Raw genomic sequence first — 17191 nt, 5'->3', positions numbered from 1 at the left:
TTTCAAGTTGTATTTCTTGTATAAACTTCATAAAAGTTGCACCATCTGTGATTTCCAGATTCAGTTCCTTTAAATTGGAGTGAGAGACCTGCAAAGTGAGCAGAATGCAGGTCTCCCCTGGATGTTTTATGACTCTTGTCCACTCCCTTATAGCTGCCTGGCCAGGACCCAGCTTGGCAGCACTTTCTGCTCAGTGGCTGTCCTTTGTCAAGTCTTTCCAAAGCATTCTACTGGGTTCTCATAGAACAAGCAAGTTCTCTCGCCTGCATTCATGTCATGATGAATTACAGCAGTAATTAAACTGGCCTTTAGCTGTTCAGAAATGCACCCCTGTGCCCCGGGTAGACAGGGAAGGCACCTGGCATGCCTGGTGTCCTGGCAGGACCAGAGAGCAGCAGTGTGCCTCGGACAAGCAGGACTGCAGGGTCTGTACCGGGAGGGGAAACCCAGTTCATCCGGTCGGTTGGCGATGAAAAGTCGATTAAGAAAACTTCTCCTGTAGTAATATTAGAGTATTTCTGCCAAGTCTCGGGAAGGGTAGAGGAAGAGGGCTATTGCCCTGTATTTCTTAGTCCTTATGGGAAATCTCAAAGATGTGGGTGATTATTCAGTAGCTAGAGTGTGGTAGGGAAGCCGGAGGGTGTGAGGGGCTGGTCGGGAGCCTGGGGAGGGATGTAAAAGGAGGCTGGCAGGCCTGCCCAGAGGAGAAAAGGCAGCCCAGAACCCAAAAGAGTTCCTGGAAATTCTAGCCCCTTGTCCTGCCCTCCATCCCTTACTCCCCCACCAGCCCCTGTGACAGGAGATGGAGGCATTAGGGCTGCAGAGCTCATACCAGTGATCTGGTCCTTTGTTTAAGCCACACAAGTCTGCCATCTGGGTCTCTGACTGAGAAGTGGTGTTTCCCAGTGTGACCTGTCAGGCCAGGTGGGGTCAGGGAGGAGGATCGAGACTCAAAGGGACCAGAAATGTGATCACAGTCTCATGGGCCCTCAGTGGTCAGCCAGGGTCACCCAAGCCCACTCACCTCCTCGCACCCCCAGCAGACCCGCTGTTCTTATAGAACCAAATTTAAGGGTATCTGTCGATGGGCCTTGGGAAGATGCCCTAGGCCAGGTGGTACCCCAGCCCTCCACCCTGGTTCCAGTGCACCTGGAAGGACAGTGCACATCCATGTTGGGGTTCCCTCTGCTGAGTAGACAGATGAGGAGGGGCTAAAGCACTCCTCGATTGTGGATGACAAGCGCTGGGCAGCATGATGCTTGCATCAGGTGTGTGGGCACCTCAGCCAGGTACCAGCACCACTCCACTCCACGGGGACAACCGGGGCAGTTGCAGGTGACCCACCTGGGAAAGAAGTGACAATTCAGAGCCACTTTTCCACCCACCACAGCCCGATGCAGGCTTATTGCGCCTGGCCACTCCTTTGCAGATGTGAGAGCATGAAGTGTGTGGTGAGTGGGCTGGCCGGGGGCATTCCTGCCAGCTCCTGAAGGATGACTAGGAGGTTGCCAGGTGAAAGGGAGGTGGGGAACATCCAGGAAGAGAGAACATACACAGGATGCACATCCATGGAGGCAGCTTCCACCCCTTAGGGTGGAACACAGGGGTAGGAGTGGAGAACAGGAGCTCTCTTCTTCCAGGCTCCCTCTAACGCCCCCTGGTGGCAGAGCCCAACAGGGAACCAACTGACCCGGGAGTCTGAGCCACGTGGTTTGCAGACTTCCAGCCCTAGCATCTCAGAGCCATTCGGAGCAGTGACCTTGGGCTTAGAGACAGACCCCACCTCATCAGAGAGATATTGATGGCGGGGGGCGGGGGGGTGTATGTCAAGTGTCACTTGCAGGCTTCTGCCTGGGAAGGCTGAGAAACCTAGGTGAATAGGACAGTTTGCAGCAAGCTGAGTCTTGAGTTGCTTCCCCAAAGATGGAGCCAACACACCACTGGAAAGGTGATCTGGAGTTTAGAGCAGAAGTGGTTAAACCTGTCATTTAGCCCTTAAAAAACCTCTGGTGTGTGGCAGCATCTACAAATTTAAACCTGCTAATAGGATCATCTGGAGCGCCACACCTCTCTCCTTGAAAATGCTTGTTATTCCCATTCCTGGTGGGATTGTATGTGTAATAGGAAAGCATTTTGGCTTTTGCATTTCATGCTTGAGTGTGCTATTGATTTTTCTAATTTCTGATAGAGACTAATTCAAAATATGTCCCTATTAGATCTCAAGGACATTTGGCCTTGTCCTAACTGCTCTGCTTTAGGCAATAAGCATCAGGGCCAACAGCTTTCCCAGGCAGAGGACGATAGACACACATTCAGCTCATAACCACTGACTCACCTCTGTTTCACATAATTAAACAAAGCCATGGCTCAGGCCTGCTGAAAAGGCAAGGAACGTGCTCTGTGTGCTAAGAAAGCCCAGAAGAGACAATTTCAATCCGATGTGTTATGTGTGTAGACAGGTCACTATTCTTTCTCTGTTAATCCAGAGCATGATAAATTCATGGCATTTGATCACATTCATGATCATGACCTCACTCATGCTTGTGCAAAAATGTCCTACCAACCCAGACTCTTATCAAGTCCAGACCACCCTACCCACTGCTGCCAGAAGGCACGTCCTACCATGCAGCTTTAATAGTGCTACTCCCTGGCTCTAGCACCCTCCATGGCTCCCCAGTGCCTCCAGAATTAAGAATTAACTTCTAGAGTCTTATATAAATTTGCTTTTCTTAAACACGTTTCATCAGCTCACCTGTTCTTCTTGAGCCTGGCATACCTTCTTGTAAGCCCACCTGTTGAAATCCTACCAATTTTCAGAACCATTCAAGAGTCATCTTTATTAACCCTTTGTCGACTCCAGATCCCTGCACAGTGCTTGGAGAGCTTGTTTACTAGCGGAATTGTCCTTGCTCGGCCATGTATAGTTGATTGTCTCACCCATCCCTCACCCTCCATGCGGTGGGAGGTCCTAGCGTTCGAGTAGCACAGAGTCTTCCTGCACCGGCAGGCACCCACAGTGAGGTATTAATTGGAAATAGAGGAATGGCTCAGACATCTCCATGCCACAGGTAACCTCTGGGGAACAGTGACCAGAGGATGGGAAGTTATTGGCCAGTGCTTCCCATGGGCAGAAATGGAAAACTAGGCAGAGGTGGGGTTCTTTTTGTTTAAGCTATTTTACCTGTTTGCTCAAGCAGCATCTTGGCTTTAAGGTTGCACCCAGAATGTTCTGGAGCTCATGGTTTCTTTTCCTGAGGGAAAAGTATTTTACCAAGTTTATGAATCCTAGGATCGAGAAGTATTCATTCGTCCTATGTGTCCAAAGGGACCCATAATGAAATATTTGAGAAATGTTCTGTGAATGGGTTAAACAGATTTTTTTTTAAATACAGACCTTCTCAGGGCTTTTAACACACTAACATGTGTTATAGGGCTCCAAGAGGGGAGAACGATCTGTAGCATTTCCCAAATTTCTTTCACTGTAGGAATTTGACAGGGGTTGGAGATGAACATCTGGAGGGTCTGGTGTTTTCTCACGAATGCACTTTGGGAAGGGCTATCTGAATTTATGGATATCAGGCACCCTTTTGACCCACAGGCTTTGAGTAGTATAATCTGAAGAGAAAGATTTCAGGGTGGGAATAGAATTAAAGACTCCCCAGACTGTATTTCTCCTGAGAACGGAGGCATTCTGTGTAGCAGTGCAAGAAACAAAGCCTAAGGAAGGAGTTTGGGGGCGAGGCATTCCTCATGGAGCCATCATTTTGAAGCGTGTGTTTCGCTGTCATAGCCCGATGGTTTAAATTACATAAGTTCTGAACAGACCATTAAAGCTTATGTGTAATCAGCTTAATTAGACACAAGCCACACAAGATATCCCGAATAACTCTGGATCTCTCTGTTTTCTAGTTCCTTCCACAAAGGGCGCATTCCGCCAGCCCGGCCTGCGTGACCCCCCATGGCACCGTGCTCCACCAGACCCTGGATTTCGATGAGTTCATCCCCCCGCTCCCACCTCCGCCCTATTACCCGCCAGAGTACACCTGCACGCCCACCGCTGAGACCCACAGGTGGGTCTTGCCACTGATGGTGGCAGCGACCCTCAGGGACGCAAGGAAGGTAGAAGCAGTCCAGGATGTGGAATTGGCGATAGCCGTGCTTGTTTGCACTGGGGCAGTTGAGCCGAGGAGAGGGGACATCTGAAAGGCGTATTTGATTAGAGAGTAGAGCATGAACGGTGCCCGGCGAGAGAGCCCTGGCCTAGAGAGAGAGCGTTTCTCTGGCTCTCACTGCAGTGAGAAAAACACAAAAAGCAAAACTAGCCCGACAAGAGCGGCTCTGTTATGTTCTCTTGAAATGCAAAAGTGCCATTGAGTTATGGTCATTAACATGACCTGTAAAATTTAATTAAACATTTAATCGGCTCTATGATTATTTTAATTTTAATGGACAGGGCCAGAGAGTTTATTGAAAATGTCAATATCTCTCCAGGAAAAAAGAAGAAACAAAACAAAACAAAAAAGCCAAAAGGTAAAACTGCCTAGCGAATGAGCCTTTTATTTCAAAAACACAATGAGTATTTGACCAGGGAAAACCCTGACGAGTGATGGTCTGATTGCTTTTAAGAGAAATGTCAGCAGTTCAGGCTCCTTCTCCTGGGAGCGACAGTGTCATGGTTCTGCCTTTTCAGGGGCCTCCACTTGGACTTTGCTCCCTCTCCATTCAGCACTTTGTATGATGTTGCCATCAACAGCCCCGGCCTGCTCTATCCTGCCGAGCTCCCCCCGCCCTACGAGGCCGTGGTGGGCCCGACCACCGCCAGCCAGGTGAGACCTCAGCCCCAGACAAGCCACTGCTCTATAATAAGGCCCACTCTTTGCGTTTGTATTTCTCTCTGTGGTTTTGTGGACAGGAGGCAGCAGGCTCAGAGAGTAGAACCTGCAGAAATCCCACCCCAGGCCTCAGGATGCCAACCCAATATTTGTGCTGTTCCCCTGCAGCATCTTTCAGATGCACCTGAGCCTCACACCGGCTGGTGGTATATCTGGGGACACAGTGCAGAAGGAGCTGGTGCAGGTTGAAACCTGGGAGCAGAGACCCTGGGGATAGAGCTCAGGCCGTGAACCACATACCCAGGGCACCCCGGCCTATTTCAGCTCCGTGCCTCTGTCATTGTCCACGGGGGAGGTGAGACACCAGTCCAGGATCCCTAGTCCTGCCTGATGCCTGGCAGCTGTAGGCCAGGGAGGTGCCAGAGCCACCAGGTGGGTGTAGTAGGCCTTCTCTGAGCCGGGGGAGCCAAGCCCTCCCACCACCTTGGGGTTCCTGACCCACAGTGGGCATGTGCTGGGGATGTGTTGGCAGATCTCAGTTTCCTCGTCTGTAAAATGGGGATCATAATAGTACCAAGCATATAGCAATGGATCCAGCACAGCACTTGACACAGAGCAGGTTTTACCAAAAGTCAGTTGCCCGTTTTATGGTACCATTGTCATCGTGACCGTTATCATCACAGTTGTCACTCCGGCATATCGAAGGCCACTAGCCAGGGCAGAGAGATGGCAACACTGAAAAGTTCACACAGCACCCGAGTGCAGGACTGGCTGCGGGAAGGCCACAGGGTTGGGGGCGCATGTGAGGAGCACAGCAGATAAGCAGAGAAGGGGCACATTTAGGGAACTGAGAAATCCTGCCAAGGCAAAGGCTGCAGCGAGTTCTGAGATCTGAGCGCGGGGCAGAGGAGAGAGTAGGCAAGACCAGGACCAGGAGCAACTGAAGGGCATCACAGCACTCTCCGGAGCCCGTCTGCACCCACATACCTTGGGACTTCTCAGCAGCACCCTAAGCCACCTGCCAGGAAGGGGTGCAGGCCTCAGACTTGGCGTAGACCTTCTAATGTCCTCTGACATCCTGGGCCCACGTGGTGAGTGAGAAGGCCAGGAGACGTGCCCATCCTTTCCCGAGCCACCCACTCCGGAGCTCCTGGCCCACAGGGACGTCTGTGGGTGGAGAAACTTTTGCATGATGACTGATCAGACTTAGCGTCCGCAAGCCTCTGAAGATGATCGCATCCCCAAGGGAGAGGACATTCTGCAGGCTGGACAGTTGTGGGACTGGAAGAGAAGGCAAGATGTGCCTACCTCTAGGCCCAGCGGGATGTTGGCCACACATTTGTTGCAAGAAGGATTGTCCTTGAGGGTCACCTGGGCGGGACTGCTCACCCTTGCACAGGCGACAGTCAAGGGCCTTCTCTCCTGCTCTTGCCCTGGAGCATCCTGGACCAGCTCATTAGGCTGCAGACAGCAGAGCGGGACTCGGCCAGGGACTCTTGACCTTTTTTCTGCCCACAGTAGAAACAGATGCATGGGAGCTGCCGGTCCGGGGGTTGGGGGGATTTATTAGCGAGAGGCATGCCTGCAAAATCTCGTTTTCAAACGCACAGTAATTGGATTTCTCTTGAATTTCGTAAAAAGCTGAGTGAAGAGTTCTGCCATTCTGAAGTGATTTATTTTCCTCTTAATGATAAAAGTATTTCAAATCAGTATTGCCAATGAAAACTGTGTCCTGTAAAGAGAGTCATAAGGACTCTGAGGGAGCCCTCTGTCCTGCTGGAGGGCACTGGGCAGGGGCATCCAATTCATATTTGGGGGGTCCAGGGAGCCTCTGTGAGCTGAGGGCTCAGGCCGAGCGGGTTGTGGCAGGTGGCAAGGCTCAGAAAGAGGGGCAGCACAGCATGCGTGTCCTCAAAACAGAAAGCTGCTCAGGATGTCTGACATGAATGTGATCTGGGTAGAGGGTGACCTGCTCAAGGCAGCTCATTGGATTCAGGGGTCATCAGGACCTCTCAAGCAGGTGTCCACAGGGTAATTGGATCTCTAGCTTGTGGCCTTGGAGAGCTCCGGGTTGGCCACAGAGGCGGTCACTGAATTCCGGGGAACCAGGAAGGGGTGGGAGACCACTACAGAATGACAATACTTTGAGTGCTCGAGGAACAGGACAGGCTGCAGAGTCAATAGAGCACAGAGGGGGTCCTCGAGGGCCTGGACTAACAGACACAGCGCTTCAGGAAGGGACGGGTCAGGTGGTGCCCAGAGGCTGTGGAGGGCTGACCCGGGTGCCTCTGGCTCACCATCCACAGAATGCCGGTGAAAGCAGCATTCCTTCAGCTTCAGCAGGAGCAGCTGCAGTGGGGCAGTGGAGCAGGTGCTGGCACTGGCTAGAGGAGGGGGTGGGCCACGAGGTGTAGCAAGGGTGTGGGCTGGTAGTTTTTGGACTCCAGAGGGCCTCCCAGGCTTGTCAATCAAATGCAGATGGCCTGAGCCCACCCCCAGAGTTTCTGAGTCAGGATTGGGAAGGAGAATCCTGTAAAGAATTTGCCTTCCTACCAAGTCCCAGCTCTGCTGCTATGCTGCTCTTCTGGGGAGACACTTTGGCAAGGAGGAGAGAAGTTAGGAGATAGTTAGAAGGACGTTGGCCTTAGGGCATGAGGGCTTACCAAGGAGATGTGGAAGGGCCCAGAGGATGGGACCAGCTGAGCCAGGGTCAGGGAGGGAAGCCTATCGAAGGTAGGAGGGGAAGGCTGACGGAGCATCAGATGGTCAGCTCTGCCCTGTAACCAGCAGGGGCACCAGGCAGGGCAGTAGACAGGCCTGGAGACCCCTAGCAAGCCCACAGAGGTGTGCTTCTCCACGGCTGCCTTGGGAAGAAGAAGGAGCTCTGCTCTCACCCTTCCACCTGCTGCTAGAGGCCATCAGAATTCCAGATCCATGCTGGGGGCCAACCTGGGCCTGCCTCTCCATCCTCCCTTTTGTGAGTTGTTACTCCCATTTCCAGCAGAGAGAATGCCATGGAAGGATGAGTGATTATGTGCCCACTACTCTCTGGAGAGCAGCAGGACTTCTCAGAGCCCTTTGCTTCTGGATCTTGATGGCGAGAACCCCCCAACAGCAGTCCTAATGATGAGATTGTGGAACGTCCTTCTCCATCCTGTCAAGGACCCCAGGTCCTGGAAAGTGGCCTCTGGATTTGGGTGTGACGTTTGATGCACCACCCCACAGTTTCACACCAGAAGGATATTGATGAGTGTTTTATCGCTGGTTTACTCTTTTTTCTCTGGAGCATAGAATACAATTCTTCCTTGACTTATGATGGGGTTATAACCTGAGAAACCCACATAATTTGAAGATATCCTTAATACCCCTAACCTACCGAGCATCATAGCTTATCCCAGGCCTCCTGACATGTGCTCAGAACACTTACTTTAGCCTACAGTTGAGCACAACCATCTCATACAAAGCCTATTTTATAATAAAGTGTTGGCTATCTCATGTAATTTCTTGAACACTGTCCTGGAAGTGAGGAACAGGATGGTTATGGTACAAAATAGTTGTGAGTTCTGTGGTTGTTTACCCTGGTGACTGAGTGGCTGAAAGGGAGCTGGGGCCCCTGCCTCTGCCCAGCATCACAGGAAAGGATCTTGCCCCAGATTGCTAGCCTGGGGGAAAAAATTAACAGTCAAAATTCAAACTACAGTTTCTTTGTAATGAATGTGTTAACCGCATTTGCACCATCGTAAAATTGAAAAATCCTAAGTCGAACCATCGTACGTTGGGGACCGTTCGTATGTGGGAGGATAATACTGGGTCTCATATGACACCATTCTCCAGAACTATTGAGAACTCTTTAAATGGAGATTTCTTTCACATCATTTTAATGATAAAATCATCAGGGAGGAGGAAGGCCTGTCTCCTAGTGCGTTGACTCAGAAACCGCCAGCTTACAAGCGCCTTGTGTAGCACCATCTGCAGAAGCAATGTGTGTCTGCATGGCCCTTCTCTGGGCTGGCCCTCCTGGGGAGGGGGGAGGATCTGGTGATTCAGGGGCCACTGCCATCCTCCCCTCCAGGGGAGGCCCATTCTCTTGGACCCCGTGGTCTGGCAGCACTTTTCAATTCCACAGACACCTCTGGAAGTCTGGAAGTCAATGAAACTCATTCCCGTGCACAGAGGGAAGGCTGCGCTGGCCAGCTGCCCCCTCCTCTGGGGCAGCCCTCCCATCTGAGGACAGCAAGGAGCTTCCCCCCCTTTACAGCACCATCCTCTCTCCCAGGGGGCGCGGGGGGGGGGGGTTAATTACTTCCCCTTATGGACAAATGTCATGGAAATCGCCTCTCAGTACAGGTCTGGATAAAGAGAGGAAGACAGAAAAGCAGAATGTGCATTATGCAGGCCTTGTAGAGGGGCAGGAGGCCGTGCATCTGGGAGGGATTTTTTTATGCAGGAAGGAAAAGCACCCCTTGGCTCAGCACATTGCTTTTGACCCATTCGCTCTGCTGGATTGGCCACATGCATGTTGCATTCTGACTTCATTTGCAATATCCTTTTCTTTCCCATGGCTTAAGACTACAACTGCAGGACAAGATGAAACGAAGTGCCTTCCTTTCTATAGCAGGAAAGTTCCTGAGATTTTGCCAGTTTGATATTCCTACGTGGATGATGGGACTTGCATTCCAGGGATCACGAAAGACTGTGCCGTGATCTGTGGGATACAGAACCATGAGCTGAACAGGATCCCCTCCTCATGGAACTAACAGTTTGGCATGATGACGGGACAAACTCTAAGAAACTTCTCCCGGCTTCAGGGGAAGAACCAGCCTTGACAGGTGGAGCGGGATTGGGCGTGTGAATAACAGGCAAGGTCATCACGGTACAGCCTCGGCAAAGACACGGTGATGGGTCAACATGGAGCCTGGTTGGGGAACGTAAGGTAATGAAGGATGTTCACTGAAATGATTTGGGTACAGATTTTATGACCTTGGATGTCAGACCCTAGCAGTGCCTTTGAAGACGTTGGCATTTGGAGTTGACGTGATCCAGTGGTGCTTTAGGAATTTTAATTTGGTGGCCGTCTGGCAGGCAGGAGGGAAACCCGAGATGCGGGACTAGAAATTGTGAGAAAGGCACTGGAGGTGGCCAAGGTACAGCCAACCACAGGTCCTAAAAGTTAGAATTTATAGTTTTGAATGCAATTATTTTTACACTTAAACATCTGCAAAGCGAAGCTGCTCTGAAGATTGCCTTGAGAAACTAGCCTAAAATCTTAATTCACATTTTCTGTGATTGCAGACAGTTGCCCCCAAAGAACAGCTTTTTATAACTCTGACACTACCTGGTTGACCCAACCCAGGAATGGGAAATTTACTCCAGAAATAGTAGTAGGCAGAATTTGCATGCGAGTGTCTTAGCTATAGAGCTTCCTAAAAGAAAGGGAGGTGAGGAGACTTAGCTTATTTGCCAAAATTCCAACTGACTTTAATTTTTTATTTATGAGAGGGAGAGAGAAAGAGATGAGCTGGAGGGGAGAGGCAGAGAGAGAGAGGAAGAGAGAGAGAATCATCAGCAGGCTCCACACCCAGCATGGAGCCCAAAGCAGAGCTCGATCTCATGACCCCGAGATCATGACCTGAGGTGAAATCAAGAGTCTTATGCTTAACCAACTGATCCACCCAGGCACCCCCCAAACTGACTTTTTTAATTCCAACAACTGGTCAACACAGTGTGTCTGGGAATAAGTAAATGCAGCCTCCCTGAGTGTCCCATGTGAAGCCACATGCACAGCCTCACCTCTCAGCGGCCCTCTCCTGCAAGAGCTATGTTGTAAGCCTTTGTTGCTAAATTCAAATTTCAACTAAAATTCTGTGCTATAAATATATTTCTTCTCCCCCTTCTCCGCTGCCTTTATATTTAATGGAAAATGCCATGTGAACTGCACAGCTATTACCTCTGCGGCTTTCGTGTGGCAAGGTGGCCTTGGCCATCGAGGAGGGCCAAATTCAAATTAAACCCTTGACACCCCGCTTACAAGACATGATAGATATGCTGCCAGGAGCCATCTCCTCTCAAAACCAGATTTGACCAGGAGCCAGAGGGAAGCCAGTGCCGCTTCTGCAAAATATGAAATGAATCCAATTTCCTCCCGACCTTGTCCTGCTGGGCCTTTTATTTTTCTTGTTTTATTTATATTTCTTTATTACCAGCAGCGCTTCTCTGGACCTTGAGTGTCCAACTGACAACCCATCCCTGCAAAATAAAAAAAAATAAAAATAAATAAAAATTTAAGAGTCAGGACGGAGCCTGGAAGGAAATGAACCTTGAGGGCATTGTTCTTTTTTTGTGTGATTTAGAATATTCTCAACAGAGATGTCCAACATCATTTGTAGGCATATAGCGACTTCTGTGAAAAAGCAGGTGTGCACTGGTAGCCACGTGATTCCTCCTCCCCCGACTTCCCCCACCCTCTCCAGCAGGATGGGCGTGCTGAGGAGGGAACACGGTGTGTGCAATATCACACATAAGTGGGATCAAAGGGAACAGTTAGGTGGCTATGGGTCTTCACCACAGGTGCAGTTCTTGCCCGCCAAACCTGGCTGCAGGTCCCCGTCCAGGGCACGCTTCCCCTTCTTGGTGTTGGTGAGGGGGCTGCAGCCCAGCACCTGCCACAGCTCCAGCCTGGTTGAAAGAGGAGAGAAAAACCGTTCACTATCTGATTGAAGTGGCGGGAGACAAGGGAGGCAGGAATGTAATTACATGAGCTGGAATTGGACCAAGCTGCAGGGGCCCATCTCACCTTCCCAGGCCTCCCCCAGAACTCATTATTTGCAAGTAGGTCCCCAGAGCAATTGTGAAATAACACAAGCATCCAGAAATCGTTTTTTGAGGTAGCACAGGAACACACGTGTACAGTGTTCATAACATTGAAGCACATGGTCTATTTGGGGCCACTGTCCCCCTAGCAGTAGCAATGGAGCAGATGTGGTCACCCAGGGTGGGAACTGAGGATGTGAGCAGAGGATGGGCAGGAGAGCAGAGGTGCCCCATCCCTGCCCTGCAGAGAAGGCCTCTCTGGGCAGAATGATCCATTCAAGAAGAAATCTGCAAGAGCACGATGACTCAAACACAATGCAAGCTGCACAGCCACCCACTCCCTCAGAGCAGGACAGTGTGTCCTGAGCCATGGGGCCCACATTCAACGCAGCACATGGCCCAAGTGGACCTGGACTCGGAGCCCAAGCTCAGGCAGGGAGGGCAACCTTGGAAGCAACCCCTTGATTCCATCTGCTGAAAACAAAAGGTTAGGAGGAGCAAATGCCAACTCCGGGCGTAGTCTGGGAGCTCACCGAAACTAAGATTGTTTGTTAAATGTCCAACCTGCGTCCAAGCTGTGCTGGCCCAAAGCATTACAGGTCTCATGGCTGTCCCCTGTGGCTTTTTTCTTCCTGGTATGGAGGCGGAGAGGAGAATGGCTGAGAGGAGAGGGTTACAAGTGAGGCCAGGGGCTATCCTGCCTCTTAGAGTGACTCTGGAGAGTCCTGTATGCCCTTTGTCCCAAACAGTGCCCCTGGAAGTAGAAGGTGAGTGGGGTCAGGGTGGCTGGCGCCTGGCCCTGCTGAGCTCCCAGGGAATGCTCAGCACTCTGCTTTCAGGAGGGCAGAGAGATGGGCTTTGGCCCTGGCAGTGGTCCTTTGGCTTTGGCATCCTCATTGACCCCATAAATTTCGGGGAGAAGAGCAGAAATGTACGTACATGTCATTTAGATCTTCCTAGAAGATGCACTCTCAAGTCAGCCTTGATTTCTGGAGGCTGTCGTGAGGTCCCCTCCAAACTGCAGATGACCTACCTGATGCCTTGTTTCTTGCTGCAGCTTCCGAGCGTAGATCAACAGGCGACCGAGTCCAGCCCCGGGGACCCAGATGCCATGGCTGGTTGCAGCACACAAGGTAATCTTAGCATTTGGAATAAGACGTTTCTATTTTTCAAAGGATGTCCTCTTTCCTTCTTTTTCCTTCTTTCTTCCTCCCTGCTCCTGTACTCCCTCCATGGCTTGCTCTTCAAGAGGATGGAATTTGCTCCAGCCTTTGCTGTTAAATACCATAGAAGTTCTCCACTGTACCTCCCTTAGCTGCATGCGGTAGTAAGTCAGTGCACCTGAGGCCTCATGCTTTCTTGGGGAAACTTGCCCCCAGAACCCTTTCTCCTTCATTTGAGGGGTACGGGTTTGAAGAGACACTTGACTCGATCTGGGATGGACCTTTTTCTTTTTCTTTTTCTTTTTTTAACAAAAGCATTTATTTGAGGTCTTAGAATTGCAGGTGGGGAGCACAGAGTCAGGTGGTAACCCAAACTATGTCCCACTAGGGAATAAGAGGTTATTTTTTTATTATTATATTTTTTAAATATTTTATTTAAATTCAATTTGCCAACGTATAGTATAACTCCCAGGGTTCATCTCACCATGTGCCCTCCTTAGTGCCTATCACCCAGTTACCCCATCCCCCCGTCCACTTCCCCTTCTGCAAAACTTTGTGTCCCAGAGTTAGGAGTCTCTCATGGTTTGTCTTCCTCTCTATGGGATGGACCCTTTCTGGAGCTAAAACTATATACCAGGCTCATGTCCACTGAGCTCCTCCCATGGGAGGGAGCCATGCCTGGGCCCCTGGGCCCTCTCGCTTTGGCGAGAGAGGCTGGGGTAAGGATGCTGGAAGTTGTGTCCTGGCGGGAAGTTGTGCAAGGTCTCGCATCAGACATAAGGTGGGAGCTGCAGTACAAAGCCAGAGGTGGAGAGATAGTCTGAGGTGTCAGGAAGGCAGACGAACCCCTGGTAGCAGAGGGAACAAGTGGGCAGAGGCTGGGTCCTCAGGTGGGCTCTGGTGGGTAGGTTACTCAGAGATGGAAGTCAGCTAACACATGAGATAACTAAGAGTCCCTGAAAGCACCACTGCTATAGTCCAGGGCTGTCTGCCCTTGACCCCAATTCTGAGTTAACATCCAAGAAATGAGAAAGGAGCATCCTTCTAGAAGGATGCCGCTGGGTTGTAGGAGACCTGTCTCTGCAATTGTAGGATTTGGAAGTGACCTTGTCTTTCACTTGGTGGCTCCTAGCAACCCTCAAAAGCCATGTCTGAGAGGTGGTGCCCTGTGACCTGCCCAGAGCTATTGTGACCGCCTTCAGGGCACCGTGGGCCTCAGTCTCCTAGCACAGGTGACCACACCAGCCCAGTTCTTTTATTTTTTATTTTTTTATTTTTTATTGGTGTTCAATTTGCCAACATATAGAATAACATCCAGTGCTCATCCCATCAAGTGCCCCCACTCAGTGCCCGTCACCCAGTCACCCCCCCCCCCCGCCCACCTCCCCTTCCCTTCACCCCTAGTTCGTTTCCCAGAGTTAGGAGTCTCTCATGTTCTGTCTCCCTTTCTAATGTTTCCCACTCATTTTTTCTCCCTTCCCCTTTATTCCCTTTCACTATTTTTTATATTCCCCAAATGAATGAGACCATATAATGTTTTTCCTTCTCAGATTGACTTACTTCACTCAGCATAATACCCTCCAGTTCCATCCATGTCAAAGCAAATGGTGGGTATTTGTTGTTTCTAATCAGCCCAGTTCTTTCTAGACTTTGGACTGACAGGGCCCCTTTCCCCATTCCAGCCACATCCCTTCTGAAAATATAAGTTCTGGAGGAAAGCATGGTTGGCAAAGCCAAGCAGCCTGGTGGCTCCCGGAGCCCTGGGCAGACAGAGGTGGACAGAGGAGTCAGGAATGCATCTGGGCAGGGCCTTCCTTACTGCGCAGCATTTGGGCGGTTAACCGAGCTTGTCCAAGAAACTTGGGGCTGCTTCGGACACCAACTCCTGGCAGAGGGGCCAGCCTGGAAGTGGGCAAGAATGTATGGAAGGGTGCTGACAGACACACTCATGGGACAGCAGGCCAAGCAGGTTTCACTTTAGCAAAGATGCCTCCCACCAGGTACTTGCTGTACAGGCTGAGGGTGAGGTCCATGTCACTGTTTTGGCCTGTGCATATCCAACTCTTCCAGCTCATTTGTAGCTTTGGTGCCTTGTTAAAAGTCAGCTGGGCATAACGGCATGGGTCTATTTCTGGGCTCGGCATTCTCTTCCATTAATCTGTGTGTCAGTCTTTCTGCTAGGATGGCTGACGCCCGGTGGGAAGCCTTTGTATCAAGCACAGCCACACCTCTACTTTGCTCTTCTTCACCAAGATGGTTCTAGATCCTCCAGGGCCATGTGTTTCCATATCCAGTTTAGAATCCACTTGCCTGTGTCCACAAAACACTCTAGCTGGGAATGTAGCAGGAACAGCATTAAACCTGCAGCACATTTGGGCGTCTGAGCCTTCTAGTACAGGCACACATCACGTCTGTCTCTCCGCTGATTTGGAGCCTCTTTGATTTCTTTCATTCACATTTTCAGAATACAGATCCTGACCATGTTTTGTTGTGTGTATAGTTGGGAGTTTCATTTTCTTTGGAGCCACTGTAAGTGGTATTGTGTTTTTACTGTTGGTTTCTGCATGCTCGTTGTTAGTACCTGTGACTGACCATGGTACAGATGGGATTCGTTCTTGTGTGTTCAGCTGGTATCCTGCAACCTTGCCAGACTCATGGATTAGCTCTAGAATTTTTTTTTTTTTTGGTGGGGGTGAGGGGTTGCTCAGAATGGGGTAGATGCTGGTGGTATTGTTTCTCATTTATTGAAATAAAATAGTGATGAGGACATGGATGCTGGCAAGGGCCCAGGGAAGCTGCTACACCCAGCGCTGACTGAAGGCTTGTAAATCAACCCACCCCTTTGGCAAAGCATCTTGATAAAGAGCCATAAAAATGTTTATGCCGTTAGATGTGGTGATCACGCTTCTGGAACTGCCCTAGGAGAGTAACATAAAAAAAAAAGAAAAAAGAAAAAAGAAAGAGAACCGTAGGCATGAAGATAACGTGCATTTTTCTTAGGAGTAAAAGCTTCCAGGGGCAATGAAGTCTATTGGTAAGAGTCAAAGAAACTATGTTACATATGCTAAATATGTCATTATACATTAATTCATAAAAAATGCTTGTAATCTGTTAGGTGAAAAACTGGAAGTCCACTAGGGTTATTGCTCCTGTGTAAATGAGCTCACAATACAAGCAGGTGAGAGAATCTTGGCCGATGAGCTTCCCCTATCAGGTTATCCTCATTCTCTAAGTTTCCATTAATTACAGCTATTCAGAGCCAAGTCACATTTCTCTCTCTGTGACTCTATTTTCTGGAGGAACTCAGCCATTGGATTATTGCTGACATTAAGAAAATTGGGATCAAGGGTAGATGCTTATGTCCAATCTCATCAAATGGTACATATTAAAAATTGGCAGGTTTTTGTATATCAATTATATAATATGTTAAAGCTGTAAAAAAAAAAGAAAAAATGAAGATCAAAAGACAGCAGCAGGAATGAATATTATTCAGAATAATTTTAATATGCTGCTGTGTAATTTTGATCCAGTTAATAATTACACTTACTGGTTTGAAGTTTTCTAACCATAGAGAGAAGTGTTTCTTTTCTACATCGATACATTCACCTTTGAGTGCCTGCCCAGTCATTCCCTTAGAATAAATCGCTATGAGTGAGATTGCTGAGTCCAAGGAAGTGGGTATTTTAGGTTTTGATGTGTCGGCCATGTTGCACTCTGGAAAAGTTTTATTGCTAGTGTATGTATCTACCAACAATGTTCATGACACCCTGAGACATCATCATTCCTGATAATGTCTGTCACCCCTGCAGCTGAACGTGATATGCACGCAAGATTGAGCACCTTTTTACATGTTTATTACCTATTTGTAGGTCAGTTTTCCACTTATTTTTTTGCAGTGTTTTGTTGGGGGGGTGGATTTATAAGAAAAATATTTATTAAATAGAGACATTTTCTCACCTTTCCTAGTCATTGCAGGGGTGCTTTCCCAGTTTGTGTTCTCCCTCCTATTTCTTTTTTAAAGATTTCATTTATTTATAAGAGAGAGAGAGCATGAGGAGGGGGCAAAGGGAGAAGAAGATTCCCCACTGAGCAGGGAGCCTGACGTGGGACTCAATCCCAGGACCCTGAGATCGTGACCTAAGCAAAGGCTTAACCAACTGAGCCACCCAGGCACCCCGGCTTCCTCCCTATCAATGATGTCATTTACCATACAATTTTTATAATTTTTTTTTACAATTTTTCTTATTGTCAGATTTTTCAAACTTTTCCTTTCTGGTGTCTATCATTTTTACAAAGTCTTTCTTCACTCCAAGTTCGTAGATTTATTCTCTTATATTTTCTATGAGTATTCTTCTAGTACCTTAAAAAAGAAAAGGATTGGGGCAT

The 17191-nt window shown here is 49.2% G+C and overlaps 1 protein-coding gene across 5 annotated transcripts in view; it reads left to right on the top strand.

Moving 5' to 3' along the window:
• Positions 1 to 17191, top strand: part of FAM189A1 (family with sequence similarity 189 member A1) — a 452536-nt gene that overhangs the window by 427020 nt on the left and 8325 nt on the right. For all 5 annotated transcript variants that reach the window (XM_038532624.1, XM_038532623.1, XM_038532625.1 and 2 more), the window contains 3 exons: positions 3910 to 4070; positions 4691 to 4826; positions 12700 to 12775. In XM_038532624.1, the coding sequence (XP_038388552.1) occupies positions 3910 to 4070; positions 4691 to 4826; positions 12700 to 12775 (373 nt within the window). The remainder of the gene's footprint in view (positions 1 to 3909; positions 4071 to 4690; positions 4827 to 12699; positions 12776 to 17191) is intronic.

This window comes from Canis lupus, chromosome 3 (assembly GCF_011100685.1).
Source record: "Canis lupus familiaris isolate Mischka breed German Shepherd chromosome 3, alternate assembly UU_Cfam_GSD_1.0, whole genome shotgun sequence".
NCBI classification, from domain to species: Eukaryota; Metazoa; Chordata; class Mammalia; order Carnivora; family Canidae; genus Canis; species Canis lupus.
This window is presented reverse-complemented; position numbering and strand designations above follow the sequence as displayed.